At 41.2% G+C, this 26810-nt stretch overlaps 2 protein-coding genes across 10 annotated transcripts in view; one reads left to right on the forward strand and one right to left on the reverse strand.

Moving 5' to 3' along the window:
- The first annotated feature begins 2498 nt into the window (after positions 1 to 2498).
- On the forward strand, positions 2499 to 3320 carry LOC108432176 (RING finger protein 222). The gene has a single exon (XM_037544573.1). The coding sequence runs from the start codon at positions 2692 to 2694 to the stop codon at positions 3274 to 3276; it is 585 nt and encodes a 194-aa protein (XP_037400470.1). The 5' UTR covers positions 2499 to 2691; the 3' UTR covers positions 3277 to 3320.
- A 2505-nt stretch (positions 3321 to 5825) lies between these two features.
- si:ch211-114m9.1 (rho GTPase-activating protein 44) overlaps positions 5826 to 26810 on the reverse strand; it is a 64518-nt gene continuing 43533 nt past the window's right edge. Inside the window, exons 17-23 of one of the 9 annotated variants that reach the window (XM_017705940.2) lie at positions 23772 to 23789; positions 21753 to 21941; positions 19422 to 19958; positions 15975 to 16120; positions 13109 to 13486; positions 12527 to 12578; positions 10574 to 10710 (exon numbers count right to left, since the gene is read on the reverse strand). In XM_017705940.2, the coding sequence (XP_017561429.2) occupies positions 12571 to 12578; positions 13109 to 13486; positions 15975 to 16120; positions 19422 to 19958; positions 21753 to 21941; positions 23772 to 23789 (1276 nt within the window). In that variant the 3' untranslated portion in view covers positions 10574 to 10710; positions 12527 to 12570. Of the gene's footprint in view, positions 10714 to 12526; positions 12579 to 13108; positions 13487 to 15974; positions 16121 to 19421; positions 19959 to 21752; positions 21942 to 23771; positions 23790 to 26810 lie in introns of all 9 variants that reach the window. The other 8 variants (XM_017705939.2, XM_017705943.2, XM_017705941.2 and 5 more) reach the window with 8 other exon arrangements.

Raw genomic sequence — 26810 nt, forward strand, 5'->3', positions numbered from 1 at the left:
GTAATCCGACGCCATTACTGAGTACAATTAGTGAGCAGTGGACATCAGACTCACTCACTGAATCGAAAGTCACTGTTCGATACGGAGGGACAATAAAATTGACATAACTAATCACGGTGTCCACTGTTGAACGGGGCTTTCGGTTCATTGATGTGGACAGTTCAGAAGAATCGGTTCGCTACACTGAATCAAACTTCCCATGACTACAGTTGAAACGCCAACGCGGCTCGCGAGCTTTTTTTCAGAGGAGCAGGCACGACTTCCGGTAAGATGACGAAACTACGCAATTACATCATTGCTGACGAGAAGACGTCAGTGACGTCTCATACAAAACACAGTTCTCCTTTTTTTATTGTCGAAAAGACACACAACAATGAAACAGAGTATCTCTAGAACAGACTCTAGAAATACATGCCTATGTGTATTATATATATATATATATATATATATATATACTGTTACAGTATACAGTATATACTATACTGTACTGTTTTGACATATTTTCTCTCTCTCTCTCTCTCACACACACACACACACATACATACATACATGCATTTTTCATTTATATTATTATTATTATTAGTAGTAGTAGTAGTAGTAGTAGAAGGAGTGATAGCAATGATATACACACATTTGTCATACTTTTTTCACTTGATCTATTTATTTTATTCTGGATGGATTCAGATATAAACATACACTGATACAATTTTTTGGATGCTACCACAGAATCACATGGGTGAAGTTACATAGAATATTCTCAAAATACATCAAATTTATATCATCACATCACTGTACTGGACTCCAAACCATCTACAAGACACCCCATTACTGGGATTGGGAGGAAAACATTGCACTCATGAAACTTGGTTCATATAAAAAATGTCTTTAGCTGAAATGAGGTTTGGAGGTAGGGCTCAGCTTCGTGCTCAACAAATCATTCAGTAACCTCTTGGGTCCAGTGGATGGAGTTATTGCTGTGCTGAAAGACATTACTGAGAATATCAGCGCTGTACCATAAGATACATAGAAATTGTGCACTAAGATTTGCAGGAAATTGCTATGCTGTTCCCTGGAAATTACATGTTTTCACATTCACTTTTCACAATAAATAAAACATAATTTGATGGGGGTGTTATAACATTTGCATTAGACTCTAAAACCTTACTTTACTGATGCATGTGCAACTTGCTGTTCAGCTCCATTAATCAAAGTGGTCTTCATAGCATGAATTCAAAAGGATCAGTCCCATATGCCTCCATGGGGCATGGAACAGCATCCAGTTTTGGATTCAAAATGTATTTAGGTTCTACAGTTTGGTGCCACGTTCCACCTGACACCACAGGTGGGTAAGGGTTTATTTATCTGCGATGGACTGGCGACCTGTCCAGGGTGTATCCTGCCTTCTGCCCGAAGACTCAGCATCTCAGCAACTGCTAACTCTGACACAAGATGGCGCTTCAGGATGCACTTGCTACTAACCCTGCTGAAAAAAGACCATTAGAACCATAAGGATTAATACCTGAAGGTTTTGCTTTCTAATAGGATTTGGCTTAATGGTCGCCATTAGAGACCACTAGGTTCCTGTAAGACACCTTTAGATCCAATTAGAACACCAAATCAATCTGCAGTCGGTCACAGAACAAACACCTGTTAAACCATTAGGATCCTCTACAATATCAACCCATCAGAAAAACAAAACAGCAGTAGCTTGTGGATACCATCAGGAACCAACAGTAAAGCATATCTTACAACACATTTCAGATTTCTGAGAAAATAAGGAATTATTACGAGTAAATCAATATTTGGGAAGTCATTATTTTGAGATGGTTCATCATAGTAGGTATTTCAAGTGATTTCGAGTAAACAGGCATTGTTATAGCATAATAAGTCAAAGTTATGAGAAGTCATTATTTCGAGATACTAATTCAAAATGTTGAAATACTGCTGCCAGAAAGAGAGAAAGGGCTCCTACAGTAGACTAGGCTACTATATCTATAAAAGAACAAACACACAAAAACAACTGTTTCATGAAAATAAGTACACACACACACACACACACACAGCTTCTCCCTCAGGGTCGCGGGGTGGGGGCACTGGAGCCTATGGAAGGCAGGATACACCCTGGACAGGTCGCCAGTCCATCGCAGGGCTGAAAATGAGTAACATGTCAAATTTATGACGAAATAAGTCATTGCTACGAGTCAGTAGTTGACAAATTAAGTCAATATATTGAGGTTCAGACACAGTACCTAATTATTTCAAGATACTAATTATATCGAGAAAAATGTGCATTATTACAACATATTAAGTCAAATTTATGAGACATAAGTCAGTATTACAAGATACTGATTCCAAATGTCGACATACTGCTGCCAGAATATGAGAAAGAGCTGTCACAGGCAAATATCTCCACAAAACCCCCCTGTCTCACCTGGCCATGTGGTCTCCTCATACACTTTTTAAAGGCGCAGTCATCGATACCGGCGGGTCAGGCTGTGCGCTCAGCTCTTCAGTCCGCAGTCCGTCCAGTCAGACTGCATTCTTTCCGCCTGACAGCCACAGCCCGAACTGCACTCCGTCATTTTAAGATAAACCTGCTGTACGACAACAACTCAGCGCCTCCGTTCTCCTGCTGCTCCCCATGTGGACATAGAGCGGAGCTGGAGTTCGCTCTGACCTGTCTGACCAGTGATGGATGAGGAAGAAGAGCAGGGCAGCGAGTGTCCAGTCTGCTACGACAGTCTGCAGGACAGCGCGAGGACACTGAGCTGCGGACACGCGTTCTGCCACGACTGTCTGGTCAGGACGCTGGTCAGTGTGAACCGGGAAGGAACCGTCACAAGAGACAGCATCATCTGCCCCGTCTGCAGACACGTTACGTTCGTCACCAAACTCCAGGGACTCCTCGGGCGAGCCGGCGAGAAGGAGCAGAAGATTTTGGAAGTGCCGTCGACGTCCGTCGCGCGTCCGGCGAGCGTTCACAGCGGTCGTTGTCACTGGATAAGCGCGTGCGGGAGATGGTTTTCGTCCAGACTGAGCCGTCAGAGGCTGGTCTGTCCTAAAGACTCCTTGCAGGTGTTCATCATCAGCGACATGGGGCGCCCAATGGCCGATGAGGATGTTATTGATGTTGGGACCAACGCAGTGATCCACGAGAACACCACTGGCCGCAGCTGGACTATGTGCACGACCTCCTACTGCCTGCTCGTGCTGTTGATAATCTTCACCTTACTCGCACTGGTAGCGGCAACGCTGCCTTGGGTTCTGTTGGTGTAGAGCATTCCATGGACCTCAACCTGTTTTTATGACGTGTGAAATGACCATTTTCAAAAAAAAATACTACGAAGCTGGAATAGGCGTCCTATTCGAATATTCCGTTCCACCTTAAATGCTGCAGCAGTTGCATTAACCTCCGCAGCACTTAAGGTGGAACGGGGAATTCGATTAAGAAGCACGCTTCTTCTGGAAAAAAAAGGTATCAAGTGGTACTGAAGGGCAAGCAGTACATCTGCTATATCATGAGATTGTTCTATGGATAGTGAACAGTTCTAGATATCATTTTAAGTGAGGATTGTCAAGTAAAATGATCTCACAGACAATCTTGCTTCTTTCATGAAATGATGCTTGAAAGCAGTAAAAGTAATATTTCAATAGAAAAGACCCCCTCATACAGTAAACATGTCCAGAAATAGGTAGAATAAACCCAGTATTCTTGCCAGTCTCCCAATGAGAAATACTAGATCTAGTACCTACAGTCAAGATGCTTAAACTGGCAAAGATGTCATTTTCCCCAGTGTATCAGGGCTTGGACAGACTTTGTAGTTCACACACTGCCACTTTCTACATTTCACCATAGCTTGGTCCTTCCTTCTCTTACTACATGGGATCTTCTCAAAGCAAAGAACGGTGGATTTGAAGCTGATCAAACAACACAAGCTGAGCTCTGCTTGGCAGCATTTCTCTCACCAAATTATTAATGTGAAAGAAGGATCATTTGAACGAGGAGGGCCACAAGAGAAGATGAGCTTGGCAGGTGGCTTGATGCTTTGAAAGGAGAGATGTTTGTGGGATGGAGTTACAGCACTTCAGACATGGAAATTCTGAGAAAGTCACTTGGTTTCTGTGTGAGTAGATCAGGAGAAGAGCCGTTAGCGTTTCTTTACGCTGCTTGAATACTTGCTTTGAGATCCCTTTTTTTTGGGCACACCCTTGCTCTTCAAGCACTTCTTGTCTCACAGGTTGGAAAACTGCACTTCCCTCTCCTCCCACCTTGCCTACTGACCACAGAGTTCATTTCACAACCTTTTTCAGCTTGGTTAAAAAGCTAACAAATCTCACTAGTAGTGTATATTTACAGTGTTCAATTTTTTTTTTTTTAATTTTCAGTATTTCAATTTGCTTTATTTGTCTTATAAAGGAAGTGACAAGACTTAGGCCAGGGATACTTAAAAATAAAGGTTCCTAAATGGTTCTTGGACATATAGTTCTAGGAGAAACCTTTAATTGGTTTGGAATTTTACATTGCATGGAACATCTGTAGGGAACCAAGTTCTTGCTTGCTTCAAGAACTGCCTCATTGCTTCAAAGAACAGTTTCTAGCACCTTTATTTTTAAGAGTTTAGTTTGGCTTCCTATGCAATGTATGTAATAGTATATTTGTATACTGTACTAATATCACACTATATGCAGTACTGGGCAAAGCACAGAGACCATACTTCATATATTTAACTTTCAGTCAAAAAACAGCAATAAAAGAAAATGACACAGAAGCTTCAAAACACAAGTATAGTTTCCAAACTTTCGATTTTTTTGTGTGTTCACTCTGCCTTTATTATAGGTTTCCATTCGTTTCAGGAGACTTACTTTCAGCTTTTCAAACAAAACTGTAAGAATATTTTTCCACATCCCCAAAGTTCAGTCTTAGATGTTGGTTACATTTTCTGCTTTTCCCAATCCAAGTAATCCAAACACATTCAGTGATGTTTAAGTCTGAATGGTCCATTGTTCTGAGAATACCAGCAGCTTGTTTGATCTGTTTTGTAGTCTATTTTCTTTTCTTAGTAAGTTTCTTGGCTGCTAAACATCCTTTCAGACTCATAGTGCTGAGTTGTCTTCTCACAGTGGAAGGACGGATCTGATTTTCGGATCTGAAGCAAGAGTTTAGCTCAATTTTCTCCTCACTGTACTCTTTATCTGAAGGCAACAACAAAATAGTTCTTGTTTGTTGGAAGCCCCATTTTCTCTATATCTTTTTATCATTTTTTGAACACTAGATTTGAAAACTATCTTACTTAGTGGTCGTTTTGCCCATTAATTAAATAAATGAAGGATGGTCTCTGACTTTGGTGCAGTATTTACATAGTAGTATATTAGTGCACCACAGTAAAATAATAGTATCTCACTATTCTATAATCTTCATGAATCATTTGAAAACAAGGGCAAGCAACTTGGATATAACAACGCAACATTTTCAAGTTCACTTTCTGATTAATCTCAGCACAAATTGGTGAGCCGTTCCCTCTTGCCTGTTGTTGGCTCCTACTGTGGTAAACTGGTACATCCAATATAGTACCCATAGCCTTTATAGGCAACCAATATGAAACAATTTTTCAATATTCAACCAAGCAGAACAAACCACTCATACCAGAAGTATTAAAAATGTAGAGTTTAATATATATATTTATATATATATATATATATATATATCTATTTCTGACATTCTGATCAGGATTGCGGTAGGCTTCACAGCACAGACTGTGTTGTTCCACTGATATGCTAAGCTGAGGGGAGGGGTGGGGAAGGGAGGGAAGTGACTTACAGGCAAGTTTGTACATAAGTTATGAATGCAGGGGAGAGGCTGTACATAAAAGGACTTAATGGAGCCACTTGTACGTAAACCCATTACTTTTTTTTTTGACCAGTTCTTCACACATACCTAATATTTTTGGCCCTCTCCCCAGTTTACTCATAACATATAGCAGTCTTAAAAGAAAGTGACAAGAATCATGAATTATCAGAAGAGACTAAGTGCATGCATTGCATTGTCACATCCACTCTCTGATCTTAAGACAACAACAAAAGAAAAATGGCAACGTCAACAGACAGCTTTCTGATCTCCAAACAAGTGATGTTTGATTACATATGCAACGCCTGTCTTGTTCATTTGTCTTGTGTCAGTTTTGTTTTCATTTAGTAGAACTCAATGTTACTGAATTGAGCTGCACTTTGAACATCTCTCTAAGGACTTGTGAAATGTGAGTGCTGTAAATGAGAAATCATTAAACAAGCAAAGGAAATCACTTGTCCCAGTAGCATATCTGCAACTGATGCTTTGGATGCACTGCTGGAAGTCCTAGAGTAATGGCACCCAGCAACGGCCACAATGTCCACAGGTATCTGTGTTAAATGTGCACACTAGTGATCTGTCTTCCTTCACAAAGAAAACAATATACTAGCTGAGATCAGACTGTGTGATTCACTCTGGTAAAACTAGGCAATAGAATATGATTTTGTGACAGACATATTGCTCAACCTTGAATCCTCTATTGCTTAAAAGTTTTGCAAAGTAAACAAAGTCAAGCAAGAAGCCCCCCAACATTAAATGTTTTAATACTGGCAATTTCTTCAGCCAGCAAGGTACCACCACCAAGTGATGTGTTGCTTAAACTTACTTTGTGTAGCTTAGGGGGGAAAAAGCAGATTCAGAATATAACCTATTTGGAATTTGACAGATTGCAAACATTTTAGGCATTTTCTTGTCAAATCCTTCTAAGTGTAGTCAACAGCAGTTTAAGGTAAAACAAATGTTACTTAGCAACCAATGGCTGATCAAAAAAAACAAAAAAAAAACCCTTGCTGATGTTTTACTACACAATCTGATTAAAAAGAGTTAAACTTATGTTGTCATCAGCATATTGTTTTGACCAACCACTGGTTGCTAAGTAGCAATGGTCACTGTACACTACTGCTAACTGTTAACTACACTTCAACATGGCCCTTGATTGATTTAGCCTGGCACAGCAGCCGTAGCAGTTCCAGCAGCTGTACACAGGGCAATTTCTGGCCTCGGAATGGCGTGCCGCTGACTGTATGATAATAATCCCAGAAGTGACTGACAGACTTATGCAATCGCATGTAAATCCCTTCCCTAAATCAACATTTACACAAGCATTCAAAGTGACTGGCAACAGGAACAAATGAACCACAGAAGTGTCACCTAAATAAAGTAAATGAATCATGCGTCTATTGCAGCTCCTATAAGGTATTGACAAAGCCTTTACCTCAGTGCAGAGTGAGAGTAAAGGTTCAATCACATTCAATCACCACTCTTTATTTCAGATGCACACGTGCCTCTTCATAGAACACTGAAGAAACCAACACAGACCAAAAAAACAAAAAACTAAAAAAAAAACAAACAAAAAAAAACTCAAGTACACACACAAAACTCGTCATTAGCTTCAGGACATAAATATCTATTGTGAGGGCACTTGCAATTATCATTGTATAATCACTACAACTATTAAAAAGAGTACTCAGTCACCAATAATCATCATAATAGAACAGATTGAGAATGCACACTGAGGCATACCATACATTTCAGCAAAGAAGTCCTCTTGTCCCTGAAGTACACTAACGCTCAGTCAAATAAAGGAGAAGAGAGAATAATAATAGAAGCCATGACGTTTGGGAACCTCTCAGAGTTAGGCTCTTAATGATGGGAAAGAAGTAGCGTGCACTTAGGGCCACTTCCCAGTGAGGTTAACAACAGAATAAAGTGTAATTGCACTTTCACCGACACTATTTTCGACATGCCTGTTTCCATTCTGACACAGCAGAGTCTTACTGACCAAACAGATTCCATATCTACCCTGATCACCCAAACATCTACTGGTCATAGCTTCAACACAATAAACCAGAGTATGGCTGCACAATACAGTGCGAAACGGTCTTTGCAATACCATTTTCACAGAAGCTTACGGCTTGCAGATAAGCCAAGAGTCCAAGCAAAATGTTTCTTACTGTGTGCTGAAAGCATATTGACCAATAATAGTTCCAGATGAGTGCTTCTGTGAATCAGTCAAGCTATTCACTTTAATCCAAATAAAGGATTTGGGTCAGAATGATGCTGGCCAATCTTTAATCATGTCATAATGTTGATTCACCAGTGATCAACAAATATTTTAAAATTTGCCAGTATAGTATAAAACTGACTGATTCACCAATATTTTACACATGATAGCTGATTTGATGTCTCAGTCAGAATCACAAGTCCTTTAAATGCTAATTTCTTCCATCAACAGAAAGAAAAACTCCATAGAATTTCTTAAAACAAACCTGCAGTGAGAACGTAGATAGCAGTCAATTTTGTTCCCTTTCATATAGGCCAACATTCATTTTGTCATGTCCAAACATGCATGTCTGAAATGAACATCTTGTAAAGTAAAATGTTCTTAATTGTTTTTTAGAATGAATAATGTTTCCATTGTGCTCCACTGTGTGCTTCTAAATGAATGTATTATTGAAGTAAAGTTAAGTGATACGGATGCTACCAGGTAGCCTGAGCTGAAAGTTTGATGGGCATAGCAACAGTAACTATGGCAGGTCAATTGCACTGTGTAATAATATAATCAAGATGCTAGTATTCTTTAATTTCCATATTGTGCAGCCCTAATCCAGAGTGTCACAGAGAAGGCAGTGAGACAATAAAGCCTGCTCGTATTGATAAATGACCCCTGATGCTGACTTATAAAATATACAATTGATGGGGAAGTAATACAAGAAAACAATAAAGTCTGGTGGTATTAGCCAAACAGAAAGAGGAGAATAAAGGCAAGAAAACAGCTTTGGTGACCAACACATTTACTATATTCACTATACATGGCTACAAAGCACAAGCTCCGCCTTCTGGTATTTTTTACACAGTTCCCTGCTCCAACTTTAAATACCTTAGCATGATCAGAGTTTGGAAGTGGGTCAAGTGGTTTGTAGCCATATATGAAGTATATCACCTGCTAAGTAGCTGCTGTTAATAGATCAGTAAAAATTCACCGCATACACTTGCTATCCACAAAAAATCGATCTGAACTTCAGTTTTCCCGATGTATGTAATACTCTGCTCATTTGCAGTGCTTTTGCCAGACATTTACAGAATTGTTCTGATGAGAAATGATAATGTACTTGTGCAGAATGTCACTTTTATTGTTTTCAATTAAGGCTGTATGAGACCTGCAAAAGATTCTGATTTCTCTATAGGGTGAAACTCTGCTGGGCCTTTTTGACATATTCCGCATTCATATTATTAAAGTTAGTGTTCATGGCTTACAAAAGTGCAAAAGCTCACTCACTCTCTGTGAATCTGGCAACAAGTATTCAGGGACAAAATAATACTCAGTTATCATAGAACGTTATCTCTATACAAGATAAATATGGCAATGTCACACATATGAATATATAATTCATATTTGCCTTTACATTTGTCCTCTCATGAACACATATCTACAGATCTTTATGTACAGTCTTCGTATTTACACAGGAGCGGAACCTGTCATTACTCTTTATATCCTGATACATGAAGTCTGAATGGGAGGCACAAATTATGTATTTAATTGTCTGACCTCTCTTTACCAGCAGAACTGCAGCTGCCACTGGAGGAGTGAACGGTAAAAGGAATACGTACCACTGACCTTCATGGTGCATTTTAGGAGAGTGAGACAAATATCTACCATGAGCTCTTATCTCATTGTTTTTCTGGTGCGTTACAAACCGTTCAAAAACATTTTCAGAATGTGCTAGACTGGATGAGTGCCCATTTCATCAGAAATTGAGTGGTATTGTCTATGCCAAAGCAGTGGTATGTATAGGCCTGCGTGCATGTCAGAAAGACAGAGAGATCGCTAGATAGAGATAGACATAGAGAGAGCGAGTAAAAGAGTCAAATGAGGCCTCAGCATTGTAAAACTAGACTTAAACAAAGTTTGCATGCTTTAGTCTTCAGTTCATCTACAAGAAATGAAACCAGTCTACCTCCTTGGACCCTGTAAAGAATATGAGCAAGTACTACCCTCTCACGCCAGGAGGGGGCACTATGGTCTCATGCTTTCCAGCAAAAAGAATAATATGAGGTTCCTTTAGAATCAGCAAACACCCCTCCTGTGTCCCACTGTATTGCAATTTAACTTCAGGCTCCGATTATAAGGCAGAAAGAAAAAAGCAGAATCGATCAGAGAGAAAACAAGCGTGGCACAATGTCCACAATACACAATAAACTCAACATTCCCGAAGTCCACCATCCACCGCTTCTGCTATGGCACAAGTTGTGAGTTGTGTAGATGGTATCACATATTCTATCTACTTATCAGTGAGAAGGTTGGAGCAGGTGTGAGCGTTTTGTAGGGGAGAGGGTGGGGTCCATTTCCAATGGAGGGGTGAGGAAGCAGGGAGGAGGGGCTGGTGGAGGCCTTGTGCTTGGGCAGGGCCTCAGCAGAAGGTGGGCGGGGCTTGGCAGGGCTTGGCAAGGCAGGGCTGGGGTGCTGCTGGCTGGGCTCAGGGGTTATAGCGTGGTGCTCTGGGACTCCTCCTCGGTCAAGGGCTCCCTCTCTGGAGAGTGGTCAGCCACGGCCATGGAGCTCCGGCAGGGCGCGCCCACCCTGAACTCGTCCAGCAGGCTGTCCAGATTGACATTGATGGAGGGGATTTCCAAACTGAAGAGATCTGCTAACATAATGGCAGCAATGGCAGTGAAGGTGAAAGCACGAGACGGTAACGAGCAGGACAGACACGAATGGTCGGGTGGGAGAAGTACATGGTCATGAGGGTGGCGATGGGTGATGAAGAAAGACAAGGAGAGAAGACGGGAGAGCAAGTTCAATTTGAGGCCGGTCTTTGGAAGAAAAGCCAGCGCAGGACAATTAAATAAAGCGATTCACTGAAGGAAAAGGCTGGAAAGAGGGTTGGTTCCCTAACATTCTACACAGGGATATTGTCATATTGGCCCTTTTGTGAGCCACTGGACTCGCTCTAGAGTCATCCTCTGCTGCCCAAAGGTATAGATTAAACTTTCAGTTGATGGTTAACAGATCAATCATTGTGTGTTCATTCAATGACGACATCATAGTTGACGTTCAATTGATATCCAGCACAGTGACCATAATACTTTTGACACAGAGACAATGGGATGGGTGTAAAGTGAGTCAGAAGGGACAGTGCAAAATCTCTTCGCTTGATTAGAATGTGGCTCTCTGAGGAGCCGCCGTATGGCCTGGGTTCTGATTGTGATGACCTCCCCTGTGTAAGAATGAGATGGACACGCACAGCGGAGTCACAGCAAGTGGAAGGGGGAGGGGTGTTCAGAATTGCCCCGTGAAGGGCCCGGCTCAGGGAGAGAGAAGGGTGGGGTTTACCTGGGCCCACCCACGCAGCGAGGAGCTGCCACATGGCTGTTAGGGGAGAAGTTTGAGGGCGAGTGGGAGTGGAGTCGTTACGATGGACATCAGAGAGCGAAGATGTTGGCAATGTGTGGGGCCCCCTGGGAGGTCCGTTAAGCCATGCACAGGCCAATCCCAACACCATGCACAGACTGAACACGGACAGAATGAGGCAGCGGCAGACAGCTCCACGGAGAGACAGAGAGAGATATAGGTAGAGAGAACAGCAGGGGTGACATTCCGGTCCTGGAGGACCAGAGTCTAGCATAGCCTGATGATTTTCCTGCCCTAACACACCTACAAAACCTGGTTACTAAGGATGGAATGTTCATAGGTTTCATTATCAGTAAAACTAATGATAATCACGCTGTTTCTAAAGAGAAATTCTAATAATTATGTACAAGTCATGGTGCAACTAAATAGTTTGTTGTTGCAGTCTCACTGCAAAGCACATATGGTTTTGTACTTTTAGTGTATATACATTTGGTTGTGTTACACTTAATATATGGTAATATATGCACACTTGATATATGTTGTGTACATGGTGTATTAATGCATTTCATAATTATATAGTATCAATTTGAGCAACAAATAGTAGTAGTTCTGGTAATAATTTCATATTTAAACAAACTGGTCAAAAAACACTAATGTTGCTAATGATAAATGAAAATGAAAAGCCACAGTTTACATTATGAAATCCAGGAACAAAAACTGGATTTAAGCTCCAGAACTGAAGATGTTAAGTGTAGCTTTATTTGTAGACGTTCAGATGATTAAAAAAAAAAAAAACAGGCCATGTGTGGTACTTTTCACATTATCTTGTCCTACTATGGTAGGAATATTTCATACTATTCCATCCCTACTGAAGAAATAACTTGAATCAGATGTTTTTGAACAATGAAATCCACAAACCATGTTGGACTGAGGCCCTCCAAGAGTAGATCTGGACACCCCTGGTTTAGAGAGTGAGTATGAGAGAACTGGCGTAATGTACGGAGGGAACAGGCTGCAGGAGGCCCCAGACTCAGCCACAGCACCAGGCCCGACGATGTGAGATGAGGCTACGGCATGGGGCGCAGCAGTGCAGTAGGTTTCTGGCTTACCCTAAACGTCCCCCTCACACTTAGCCCACACTCAGTGCCTGGCCTCACACAGCTGCAAAGGTGCACGACGATGGCAGGGGACAAAAAAGTCATACATCAATCAGAGTGATCAGGAGAATGACTGACAGACACACCTCAGAGGCTCACATGAGAGAACATACAGTCAGTGCCCACACAGCTGCCCACTAAAATGATAACACAGACCACAAGCCTTACTTAGAAAACAGAGTCTGACAAGACTGGAGAGATTACCCAGACTGAACATTACAGGTAATGTGTGTATTGTAGGTCCCTATAGTCTAAAGTACATTCCCTTCATGTTCCTTTGTTCAAGTGCTTTACGTTACTGTATCCTCTTGACGATGAAGAAATTACTTACTAAACACTGAGCTTAAAGGCAACTGAATCTAAAGGCACCTCATACTCAGGAGAAATGAAGAAAATATATAACAAAAAATGCTTCAGATTTCACAGGGAACGAGGCTCCTCATAGTCCGTCGCCTGCGTAGGACGGTGAGACAGACAGTTTGAGAGAGGGATGTTGTCCTCCCGTTTGCGCTGTTGTCACGGAGACATGTTTACCTGTGGACATGCTCTCCCCGGGGGACAATCCGTCCAGCAGGCCCTGCTCCATGGGCTGGGGGGCGGTGGGGGGGACAGTGGGCGGCTGCGGAGGAGGCAGACTGGGTCTCTGCCGGGGCTTGGGGGTGGGCCGCGACTTGGTGAGTGTACCGGTCAGAGACGGGGGAGAGGACAGGGAGTGGGGCGCCCCAAGTGGGGCCTGCCCAGGGGAGGAGGCAGGTGCATGCCCCGGGGGGCAGCCCAGGCCATACGGGGAGGGGGTACTCGGGGGAGTGGGGGACAGGCTGACCGGCGACGGCTGACCTGTGGACTGGTCTGACATCCCCCCTGACTGGCCATACGGAACCTTGGGTGGCACAGGGGCCAGCTTCTTCGATGCTGCCGAGAGAGAGGAAGAAAAAAAAAATCAGATTTGTAGGATGTTTTTATAGGATTCTACCTGGTTTGCTATTTCATGGGCACTGACAACTTTACAGAGAATATATAAAGGACAGTTTTGTGAAAAATCTTATATCCATACTTTCCCTTTACCCCAAATGTGATCAACCAAAACCTTTTGTTTCTAGGCTTGTGAGTGAAATACACCATTGCCTGATTGGCAGTTGATGATAGTATTCTGAGTATTAGTATTAGTATTAGATAGTATTTGGCAGACAAACAAGAGCCTTCTTCCCACAAAAAAGCTTTCCTATGATATCCTATGTTGCAAGTAAATACGTGTATATGTGCTACCTGAACATCTAAGCACCTCCTCAGGACACAGGGTAAAGGTACCACCAAGTATCGACGGTAAAACTGTTCCTAACCCTAAACCTTAACCAAAACCAGAACTCTAAACTACAAAGCAGCCTCTCAGTTCAGCACAGCAAGTAATGAGGTAATACAGAGAGGCCTGCTTAAACCTAAAAAGACATGGCCAGAAACTAGGCAATTTTTTTTCTTGCTATAGGTTTAATTAATCACAATTTATCAGTCTGTAAGTCACTTCTTTCTTAACATAATAACATGAGCGAAGCTCTGTCAAGTTAGAATGCAGTCTGCTGTTGCTTGTACTTCTTACTCTGCCTATTTTTGTAACTGGTGTAACTAAAATGTTAAAATTACTTAATCCTACATTCATGTTTCACGTCTTCTTTATGGAAGGCTGCAGCAGGTCTTATCTATTTTGCAAGGCCTCTCATGGTTAAAAATATAAATATAAATATAAATAAATATAAAACGTTGTATTTTTCAACGTTTTAAAGAGTTTAGGCTGTATCGTACATGGATTAGATGGAGTCAATCTGTGATTCTTCATATTATGTTTTAGCAAATCTGTCACATTTAAATGTTTCAGATTATCCACCTAATTTTAATATAAGATAAAGGTAAAACAAGTAAACACAAAATGCAGCTTTTAAATGACTGCTCCATATATTAAAGATAAAGATTTATTCAAAAACTATATTGGCCATGTGAATAAATAACTGCCCCCCCAACCTCATAACCCTTCGCAGTAACAACTGCAATCAATATCAATCGATAACTTTCAAAGAGTTGCTGTAGAGGAATTTTAGCCCACTCTTCTTTGCAAAACTGTTTTAGTTTGGCTACATTGAAGGGTTTTTGAGTATGAACTGCCCGTTTAAAGTCTTGCCACAACATCTAAATGGGATTTAATTCAGGACCATAACTCAGCCCCTACAAAACCTTCATTTTGATTCTTTTGAGCAATTTAGAGATGGATTTGCTTTTGCATAACCCAAGTTTGGTTGAGCTTTAGGTCACAAACTGACAGGCAGACATTCTCCTTCAGGATTTTTGACAGAGAGCAGAATTCATGGTTCTATCAATTATGACAAGTCATCCAGGTCCTCCAGATACAAAGCAGCCCCAGAGCATCACACTACCTCCACTGTGTTTGACTGTTGGTATAATGTTCTTATGGTGGATGTTTCTTGCCAAGTCTCTTTCTTATTGTGGAATCAATCATCAAAAACAAAGTGGGACAAATATGCAAAAATAGAAGATGTTGAGGAGGGGGAAAATACTTTTTCAAAGGACTGTACAAGGATAATGTAGCTAACAAGCAACAGAAGCTTATATCTCACCAATGAGCATTACACAAACTGAATGGCTCAAAATGTGTTAAATTGTTAAACAATCACACATAGAACTGCTTGGGTGGTTTTTGGAACTGTCTCATACACTGTTATTAATACAAACAGACAATGTGTTGCAAAGCTAAAACAGTAGCAGGAAGACTGAATTACTCTCATGTATTTGTCAATTTCGAGACAAGAAATGGTTGAAGCCACATGTGATGATGCAGGCATGCAGTTTGCATGATGCTAATTGGTGGGGTATAATATTCCATTACTTTTTAGCTACATTTGTCCACTAATGATATTTGTGTGGTTTTCTGTACCAAAAAGTCACAATTAATTTTCCAACCTCTATTTATCCCTTTTAATTAAACAGCTTGTTTTTGTTACTGTGCTTTTAAGACTGATAAATATGTAAATGACATCTGTTCTGATGGGCTGCCTTGTATTCAAGAAGTCCAGCACTAAAATGCTCCTTAATTTCATCATTAATGGGTGGGGGTAAGTGCTATAGGCTGAATAGGTGAATATATGTAAATGTGATGGTACAGTATTTGCAGCTTAATGGTACATTTTAATACTTGAACAATGCTACAATAAACACTAAATGCTTTTGTTTTAAAAAGTGAGAAAACTTTTTAAAGATTTTCCAGTACATGGGCCCTGTAACTCAGGACACCAAGTATGTTTCGGTTCTTTAGCTACATTTGGGATAAGTGGAAAACAGTGTAAATTTCTATGAAATTGCTGAGACTGTTTCTTTAAGGAAGAAAGGGACAGACCTTTGCGCAATGTGTGGGGGCTGTGCTCAGCCGAGTGGGGCGACTGGCTGTTGCTCTGCTGGCCTCCAACAGGGGGCACTGTCGGTCCTGTCACCTGCACAGCCTTATGGCCGATCACAGGCGAGAGCTCCTTACTCTTCAGAGTGCTGAGGAGAGATAGAAACGTGACGGCCTGCCAACGATCCACACCCACTATGCCCTTAATGAAGAAGAGTGCACAAGGACCACTCGCGCTGTTAGCACGAAGCTGAATCCACCTCCTCACACTGTCCAAATATAAGCTTTTATTGCTGTTGAAAAAATGGGGGAACTGGTGCAGACTGCCAATTGCAATTGGTAAATGTTTGTCATGTGAAACTGATGCTGACTATTACATGTATTTATCAATAATCATTATAACATCATAATCTTTAGTAACTTTATTTGCCCTTGACATCAAAGATAAGGATATATGAAAGTGGATTTACACTGAATGCGTTGCTCATGTGCATCAGCAGGAGGAAAATAGTGTCCTTGTGCACACCAGCCACCCACAACCCACAACTGTACACCACACACACACACACACACACACACACACACACACACACACACACACAAAACTCGTTTATAATACAGCTAAATATATGGAGGCTCTCCTTCCCGACTGACAGGCCTACTTTAGCACCTAGTCTCCTACATCTACAGCTGTGAAAATTACTTAATCTCTACAGCTCCACATGGAGAACATCTGAATGAAGACTCATGGAAGGAAATGGGGGAGGGAGACTCTATCAGGCAAGCTTTTTCTCAGACACAGAGAATACAATCAGGATAATGGCTCATGCTGCCTTGCTGCTAATAACTCCTAATAGGGGATCTTACGGTGCCGGAGCCTGAGGCTAGTAGACAGTATTATACTGCATCGTTCTGACATTAATGCAACCTCTAATACAACTTGCGGTGATACTGCTTCAAAACCAGTGTAATCCAGGGCTGTCACCATCACTTACAAGAGGAATGTAATGATTAATTTGCAGATGACTCAAATAATCAGAGTTGCTTAAAAAGATCAAACTAGAAAAACTGACTCAGCTCAACAAAATCCATGCACTGCCAAAGATAAACAAAAATGCTTAATTTTAGAAAATTGCATATAAAAATTCATTTATACTGTTAAACAGGCTCTGTTTCCTACTATAAGAGATAACAGTAGGATAATTTAAAATATGCACATGTAAACTCCTCAATAATCATTGCAGATTCACTGAGAAGTCACATTTTTTAACTACTTAATCGTGACAGCTCTAGTGAAGGCACATACCTTTGCCTCCTCAATAACATTTGTGGCCTATATAAATGAGGAAGGGAGTGCATGAGGATGAATAGGTTTTCTTATTTCAGATTTCAGAAAAAAAAAAATTCCAATATTTGCTATCTTTATTGCATTAGCAAACCAGTCAAACTTAATTCTGGGTGAATATATTGACCTCGTGCTCTTGCCAGCAGACTTCTAATTCACCCTTTTATCATGCATTGATATCTTTCTAACTGCACATTCACAGCCAGAAAGGCAGCCATAACAGGCAAATGCAACTCGCAATGTGCCAATAAATACATTCATATGTCGCTATATAACCATATGCAGCGTTATCCATGTATTTATTTCTAATCTACGGCGGGATCCACTTTCTCTAAAAGCCAGTAACATCCTCAGTTGCTAGGCAACCCTCATGAGAGGCTTCCCTGGCCAACTAGAATGTTACAGAATCTGAGGTATGGCATTGAAAAAGAGTACTACGAGCATAATAATAGAAAAAAAGAGGGTGAAGAAAAAGAAAGGTTAAAGGAGAGAGCCAGCTCGGAAGCTCCAGCAGCATGGGGAGCCCTGCTGGCCATTCCAGTGTGTAGCTGAGGCAGGACAGGTGCTCCAAATCCAAAAACTACTCTTCCAGAGCCAGTGACAAATGCTACATACTGGTCCTATGTGGGCCCAGAGTGAGTACTAGTTCTACTACAGCCCCAGGCACTAATGGAAATCCTCTAGAGCAGCGGTCCCAGTTAGAGTACCCTCAACCTTGCTCACTTTTGGCTGGCAGATGGCTTTTTATTGGCTACCCTAATGTGTTGCTTAAGGGTTATTTAAGGGTATCACAACTAACTAGGCTAACTTAATGACTGATAATTCTGGCAATTTAATTTAATTTTATTCTATTTAATAAATTAAAAGAAAATTATTTTGCACTTCGTAGATTTTTGTTGTGAATGATCATTTTGATGAAGCAAACAAATGCAATAAGGACGCAACGACTGAGAATTTGTTTTTATATGATACGGTGCTGCATCCTTATGATACACCTTTCCATACAGCAAAAATAAGTAATGCCTGAATATGTAATTTCATTCATGCACAGTATTTTCAAGTTTTATGCATTTTTCAATTCCGAGGCGAACAATACTTTAACAATCTATTTTAAAATATGTTTTGTGTTCAAAATGTTAATTATTCTCCAGATCTGTAATAATATACTACATAGATTGTATTGACTCAGATAAATAAAAGTTGTCCAACAGAACTTTTTCAGGGGCTGCTGCATTACCTTCTTGCGTGCATAAGGCCCTCCCTCTTCCTGCCTACTTTATTCTGAGAGGATGCACCCAGATGCCTGGGTGCTGGGTTTTGACTGTTTCCACTGAATAAGATATGTGAAAGCCCATCCGAAAAGACTTTTAAAATTTTGATATATCAAAATAATGAGCTGTTAACGATTTGAATTCCGTCTCAATGTATGCTCATGCTTGTTCAAAAACTGCTGCACTGCATCTACCAACAGCAACTGCTGAGACAGCACCATGCATTTGCAACTCTGGCAATATTACAACTGACACATTTGTTATTTAACTAAAAGAAAGCACAACAGTTAGAGTGCATGATTTATTAAGTTCAAGATTTTTCTTGAAGTCCACCTGAAATTAACCACTTTTTTAATAAACTAAAAGTGTATGTGCCTGGCTATATTTAGTACTATTTATGATTTAACTTAAGAGAGAATTTTTCCATCGAAATATAATGACTCCATTCAAAATACATTATGAGTTCTGATTCACGCTGACTTTAAGGTGCTGGTATAAAAAGTGTACAATATGTTTTGTCTCAATAGAAATGAATTAATAAATATATTTTACTTAATATTATATTATTAAATTACACTACATTCACACATTTTCATTAATTTTTGACCAAATTCTGCAGGTATGGCATGCATATGTCACAGGTCTGCCTGCAAAAACTTGCAGACCACTGCTCTAGCGGTACCAGATCACAGAAAGTTAAGTTTTTGTAGAAGGAAAAATCAGTCACTATAAATCAAAATGTTTTTTTTTGTTGTTTTCCCAACCCAGTAATTCTCAGTCTTAGTGGTGGACTTAGTCTTAGCTCTGGACGGGAACAGGCATGTGGGTATTTACCTAGTCAGCCTGGGGGGTCCTCGCTCACGGGCACATGGGCAGGCGGCCCACGGAGGGGGGCCAGAGGAGGGGAGGCTAGGGGGGTTTCCGAGTGCCACCTCGTGGCGGGTCAGCACCAGGGGCGTTTTAACATAAAGGGGGGAGGCGTTCGCATCAAGCGGGGCAGCATGCGGCAGGTCGCACACGGGGCCGTGTTTGGGGAAGTGCAGACAGCTGGGCTTTGGGTTGGAGTTGATGTCGAGGGAGGAAGAGGAGGAAGAGGAAGATGAGGAGGGCGGGGGCAGCTGGGGCTGGGGCTGGGGCTGAGCAGGGGGGCCAAAGCCGGACCAACGTAAGGGGGGGGAGTCAGGGGGCTGGGACTCGGGACCTGGGGCCACAGGGCGTGCGCAGGGAGGGGGTTTGGGGTAGAAGTGGTGGGGGCCATGGGAGGTGGATGAAGTGGAACAGGCGGAAGGGTAAGGAGGGGGCGGCCGCTCCTCCCCGTGGGGCGCATAGGCATGAGAGGGGTCCGGCCGGTGGGGCGACACCTCGTCCGAGCTGCAGATATTGGGAAACAATAAAAGAGCAGACACAGAGAGAGAGAGAGAGAGCTCTAGTAACTGCACACGGACACGGATGACAGCACTAGACAAAAAGTGGATTCGTCAGCTCCAACTTTGTTTACTGCGCCTTCTAACTCTTATAGAACACTTCTACTCGCATTGTTTTTAAGCTTGCAAAAAAAAAAAAAGGTAAAAAAAAAAAAAAAGAAACCGGCAGTGTTTTTTGTTAAAATGTTTGTCAAGCTGTGATGTGATTTGTGATTTAAGTCAGTTCAGTTGTGGTACAATGGTAAAGAAGCATAGCACACAGGAAGCCTGCTAAGAAGCCAAAGCAAAATATTAAAAAAAGGGGAGGGGCTCAGCATGAGCATTCAGATTCCACTAAGAAAGAAAAAAAACAGCACAGAAAATACTGCATTAAAAAAATCACTCTCTGATGAGCTGAGAATGACCTTGTGTCTGCGCACTGCACCAAGTCCAGAACCGGTTTTTCCCATATAAACGGGCAAGCTCGGCTTTAAACATCACAGGGAGTTGTGTTCGGTGAATAATTCAGAAAGTAACGCTTTATCAGTCCCCATAATCTCTCTCTCTCTCTCTCTAGTGCAAGGAGCTAGCACTGAAACGCTAGCACTAGCACAATGGCCTGGTCCAGCTCCTAAACCCAGAGCAGTTGAACACAGACACAAAACCCTTTCATAGCCTGAAAGAGTCACGGAGAGGGAAGGAGCAAGTCAGCCAGACCTACAGCCATCGCAAAACCCAGAGTGCAAGGCATTAGCCACAGGATGACAAGTGACGACCAATGGGACAGCACAGATGAAGAAGCATGTGTGTTTTAATAACTCATCGGTCCAATCACAGCTCATGAAATGAAATGACCGTTAAGCCACAGCATGGATTCTTTTGTATCTGGACACTATTCATCCATTTCGACATGACACATCTAGCGCACACCTACCTATCTGCAAGTGTTTACCACATAATCACAATAAATGTCTAAATATACAAGCATTGAGAGTGATTGGATTTATATGAGTAAGAAGTATATCAAGAAAAAAGGTGTTGGAGCAGGAGTGTCCAATTCTGGCCCTAGAAAAATTGGCTAGGTTTGGTGAGTTCCCTACTGCTCACTAAACTAGGTGACTAAGGGCCAAGCTGAAGGTGTATTTAAGCAGGTAAATCACCAAACCTCAGGACTTAGATTCTCCAGCAGAGTGTTCTAATTCCTGAAAGGAAAGGAAACACATGTAGTCTCAGAGGAATCCCCACCACCATCTTTAAAAGAGGCCTGTGAGACTGTAAACTTCCAAGAGGTCCACTTGCCCAAAACATTTAATTTTTTTATCACAACCTTATGGTGAAGTTAAATCCTTGTAACCAGTGATGGATGCCTTGCCATAATTTAATCTTTGCTTATGCAGATCAAGTGAATGCTAGCTTAACTAATGTTTGCTTAGCTTACCCGGACAGCAGAGTGATCTGATAGATAGTTAAGTGCGCAAACGTGCAGCAACAATCTGTCGTGACACCAAGTTCATTCTGTTTTTAAACTTACCGCACCCCACATTTCCTTTAGCAAGTGAATGTTTGTGTTAATTATATACGATGCAGATATAACGTTCAGGAGGATGGAGGGGAAGTCAACAAGAAAAAGAAAAGGAACTAATAAGATGAACCGGAGCTGGACACCCCTGTCAGCGTACGCACACTTCAATTAAGGAGTTGTAACGATGATGGTGGAGATTAGAGTGAGGATGCCTAAGATAATGAATAGGAACACGCTTACCCGGCCCTGTCTGCTGGAGGAGGGGTGGGGATAGGCGAGGTGGCCAGCTCCCCTGTCTGCTCACAGATGAGCGTGTCGGCAGGCGATCCTGGTGGCTGAGCACTGGGTGGGGTGGACGAGGCTTTCCGGGCCAGAGTGGACGCACTTTTCCCTTTCACCCAAGACGTATCCATTACCCTGACCCCCATACTACACCCACACAGAAAGCAAAGCACAGTCAATTCACCACACTATCCAACCAGTGAACATAGATATTTAAGGAACAGATTTTCATTATTATCTGTAACTCTTTTTTTCATTATGCTTTTTGCTGTCAAGAGATGGTGAGTTTTGTAGGTTGCCTTCAAATGTATATCGAGATCTTCTTGTCTAATCAAAATTTTGAATGCATTGCTTTAAATGGTTGGTTAGCAATATTAAATGGTATTAAAAGGAAATTGCTCTAGCAAAAAATCAATGGACATTTGTATCACTCCTTTAAGTATATGTATTCTCTGTATAGGTAGGACAATTCTTTCACTTCTTATCCAGAATATTGCACAAATGTACAAATGTCTCTGCAAATTAGGAGTGTAGAGGTACGCACATTCATTTTGATCCATAATGGGACAGACACTACGATTTGGGCCATGCAGTTGTACGGAAAATATGCAGCATGTACGAAAACTGAGTCTATCTAATGATTTGTAACTGTGCTAGTGTCATAACTCCTGACCCCCAATTGGCTGTGAGGCTGAATTTGAGGTGTCTGAACAGTGAGTGGGGGTTAAGGAAGGATGCTATTGAGATAAATAAAAAGAGAGGACGTTAAAAAAACAAACAAACAAACAAAAAACAACACAAGCCGAAATTAACAAGACTTATCTCTGTCTACCACCTCAGGGAGACTTCACGACACTAGGTGGAACAAACTGTAACTTGCACTACTGTCAGTTAAAAATAACTAAAACTTAGCCTTATGCATTTGGGGTTTTTGTTGCTATTTTTCTGTTGTACCGAACTCATAGGGCACCCTGACGTCCAAACCGCACCATAAACTGAATTGTGACTTCTGAATACTGTTGCACCCCTACTGTAAAACACATGTGGTTTTCCTGAGGGTGTGGGGGGGTGATTCTTAGATGCATCACGATGCAGACGTGGGCGATTCTTAATCGATTCACAAATGTCAAAAGTTGATTTTCTAAATTTAAATTGATAACTGGATGAGCGAGAAATCCGACCAGCACCCTCTACATTAAATGCCAGGTTAGGTCAGGAATCACAACCCAAATGTTTTAAGAAAAGCCATTTTGTCCTTTCAACAAAAATCTAACCACATTGGGACCCAAAACCATTTATGTCCAGTATGTGATAACGTCCTAATATTGGCTAAAAATACAACTGAAAACATAGGCTCTGCTTTAAACTTTAGCTATAGCTGCTTTCCTCTGCCAGAAGACTTTTCCTCAAAGTAGTTTCTAGTAAAATATCTTAAAGGCTAATCTTGGCTAAAGTCGCTTCTCATTCGCCAGCATCTTGTTAGAATTTTCCCGTTCCACCTTAAATTCTGACTTGCTGACTGACATAATGACACAAAACCCCTGACATAATGCACAAAAGATCAACATTTTTGGAGAATTTGTAGCACATGCTCAAACAGATTGTTAGTATGATCAAATATATCTGAAAGCTAAAGGAAACGATGGTCAAATGCAAGCTAACATTTCCCTAAGGGGCTTGCTAACTTAATACTACTTTTTTTGCAAAATATGGATTAATTAACAGATTAATACTGAAACCAAAAATACTGTCCAAATTGTACAAAAGAAGATACATTTTCACATTGTAGCAAATTTCCATTGCATAACTAAAGAGGCAAACAGTAGACAGCTTATTCATCTTAATGACTACATTTAGGGTAAGTGTAAATTTGATTTTCTGCCAGACACTCGCTTTAAGATGCTTTATGCTAAGACACATTCATAGAGAAGTTGTGTTTATTACAGGAGTCATTTGAGGAGAAGAAGCAAACAGTACCTTTGAATTTTCCTAATGCTGCATTGGTAAGGACAGAGGAATGAAGGTTACATGTCAGTTTAAAAAGGCTTTCATAGTCCAACTGGGCTGAGTGGGTTAGAGAGCAACGATGCAGGCACAGAGGAGGACTGTAGGGGAGAATGAATGAATGGATGGTGAGGTGAGAGTGAATGTGGAAGGAACAGATTAGTTTAACTCTTAGAAGTCAAGAGTTATTATTGTTGTTTTGCCATACATGTGGAATTGAATGACAGTTTAGAATGTGAAAAAAAAAAATTGTGAGAAAGATTTGACAGAATTGTCCATTTCAAAATTGTCCATTTCAATTGTCCATTTCAAAACTTATTACATGCACTTTGTTATCAGTGGTGATAATTGACTTCTAAGGGTTAAGGGTGGGGTGGGTAACTCAGGGGGATATGGCAGAGACAGACATATTTTGACACAGTTAGTAGGAAGCAGGCATCTGGAGGTGAGAGAAAGTAGGACCAAATGAGCAGCTGGCATGCACCCCCACTGTGAAGTTATTAAGCCTCATTAGCTCTAATTACCCCCAAATCCAAGTCCTGTGGACAGAGACATACACAAACAGAGCAATGCTTCTCTCCTTTAACTAACAAACCAGCTTCCTCTGAACTTTGGCAAATCTCATATTTCATTTTTACATCATGATACAAGAACCTCTCGAAGAAAGCACAAAATTATTTATGTGGACATAAAACACAGGACATATAAAGACTGTGCTGATATTACATAATGTAGGTGCCACACTTCTGATTTTTGGTCCAAATGTGACACAGCTCTAATATTTTCATGTGATCATAGGGCTCAGCAAGATGACAGTATTTACTGTTATTGTGATAAACTGCATCACAAAAAGTCACAATACATTTTTCTGAGCATATTGTGGAAACAATTCCCAACTGCTTAATTAGTCCTGTTTAATAGGATTTAGTGCAGCACAGTGTGCTAATTGTTGTATACAAATCCCTAGATTTATATTATTTTTTAAATGTGGCACTACTGTCTGTTCTAACGCATCAGGACAAATATCGTGACACAACATGTATTGTGAAACCCTCTAGAAGTATCATGATATTACACCTTTGCCATTCTACCCACCTCTACTTCCAAACAAGGCAGAGTGATCAGAGCTGGGCAAAAATCTGTCAAAAACATTGAGCATTTAGACTTGTAATATGAACACAGTTGAAATGAAAAAGCTAAGCAAAGGGTTGACTGCCATGCTGGCCGAGGCTGTATGAGTGTTCCGGCCACCGCCTCCACACGTGGTAGTTTTCCACCTGCCGACGCATTGCAGGTGGCAGGAGGCTGAGCTGGCCACATCTGCTGCGCGTCTCCCAGCTTTCAGCAGCATAGCTCCAGCCCCCTCACTGAATGATAACTCGGGTCTCGCCTTCCATTACACACCAAGCAGGTTGCCATAGAGACTGTGCTGGTCCAGCAGCCTGGGACGAGCTCCACTTAAACGAGCCCAAGTCGGGGGAGTTTGGCTGGCATGTAATCTTCAAATCAGAACTGATAACACCACAAGGCCATACGATAAGAACGGCCCAGTTCAAGCAAATCATCAAGGCGTGCATTAGCTTTTAGATTCCATCTCATTCAGTCACCTCTAATCTCTGGGTGACGTGCCACAGAGTTTACCTTGTAACAGGTTATTTAGCATGACATTACTTGAGGACACTGCTGGGTTCGACAGGTGGACAGCTGCATGGAGACGTAAAGGGCCCATATCATGGAAAAACTAAATTGCTTGCTGCATTGAACTAACAGCTTCAGGTACTGTGTAAACACTGGCATAGTTTCAATGGAAAGTAAACCCACAAAATCATGGCGTTTTAAATTCATCTTAGATGTAATGTTACAAACACATCTACATGACCACCTATTCAGCCTATTAAAGTTTGACCCACCCATTCACGTTGGAGTGATGAGGAGTGTCATTTCTGGGTGGGGGACGTTTAAGTGCTACTTCATTTTAACATTTTTGCGGTTCATTGCACAATGAAAGGGTGCATACAACTGAACATAGTGGCCTATTTATAAGTTCATGTTTTCTGACATTAGCAAGCATTTTTTCCCAAATATAACAGTTTGTTCTGCACATTTTGCCCCTGGCTTTGTAAATGTAGTGTGCTTCATTTCACTCCTAAAGAATTTATTTAATCAGAGCATACACACTGAGATGCTAGTTTACCAGGTACACCTACCTCATAGCTACATTCACTGGACATTTTATCAGGTACAGTTTGAAGATCTGTTACTAAAGAGTTCCTCCTCAGCTGCGCACTGTCAATGAATAAGGACCACTATTCTCCAGATATCTTTTTGGTGGACCACTCTTAATGTAGCAGTGACTCCAACATGGTAGCTGAATGTTATTGTATTGCAGTGACACACATATATCAGGGTCAGCAGGGTCACTCGGATTTTTAAACCTAGTACCTACAAATGCACTGTCAGAGGCCCCGAAAAGTATTTATACACTATTACCATTAGTAATCTTCATTACTACCTTCCTTATGTTGCTTCAAGAAAGAAGAGAAAGCCTGAATAAAAATTTCAAGATTACAATAAGGATGCTGTAAAGAACAGAGGGGAACCATCAAAGTCTGGGGCTGTCTTTCTTGCTGTGGTATTAATGAGGTTGTGTTCACTGATGGAATTATGCACTCAAATGTGCATAATGTCATTGTGGAGGCAATCATAGAGAAATTGCGCAATGATAAAAATCTGAAACACACCAGCTGCCTGTTAAAAGAACACTGCATCAAAAGGAAAATTACCATCTTGGAATAGTCTGTTTAAAATACTACTTGGTTTGACACAATGAACTTAAAACATTTTTAAGTGTGGCACAGATGTCCAAATACTTTTTGGGGAGACTAGCAGATGTATGGCAGACTGGTATGGTAACTGGAAAAAACTGCCCAGTGAATGAGCCCAGGTATGTACCTAATAAACTGGCAACGCTGTGTATATTGGTCTTACAGACAAAGTAAAAGCCTTTTTCGT

The sequence above is a fragment of the Pygocentrus nattereri genome, chromosome 14 (genome assembly GCF_015220715.1).
Source record: "Pygocentrus nattereri isolate fPygNat1 chromosome 14, fPygNat1.pri, whole genome shotgun sequence".
In the NCBI taxonomy this organism is placed as follows: domain Eukaryota; kingdom Metazoa; phylum Chordata; class Actinopteri; order Characiformes; family Serrasalmidae; genus Pygocentrus; species Pygocentrus nattereri.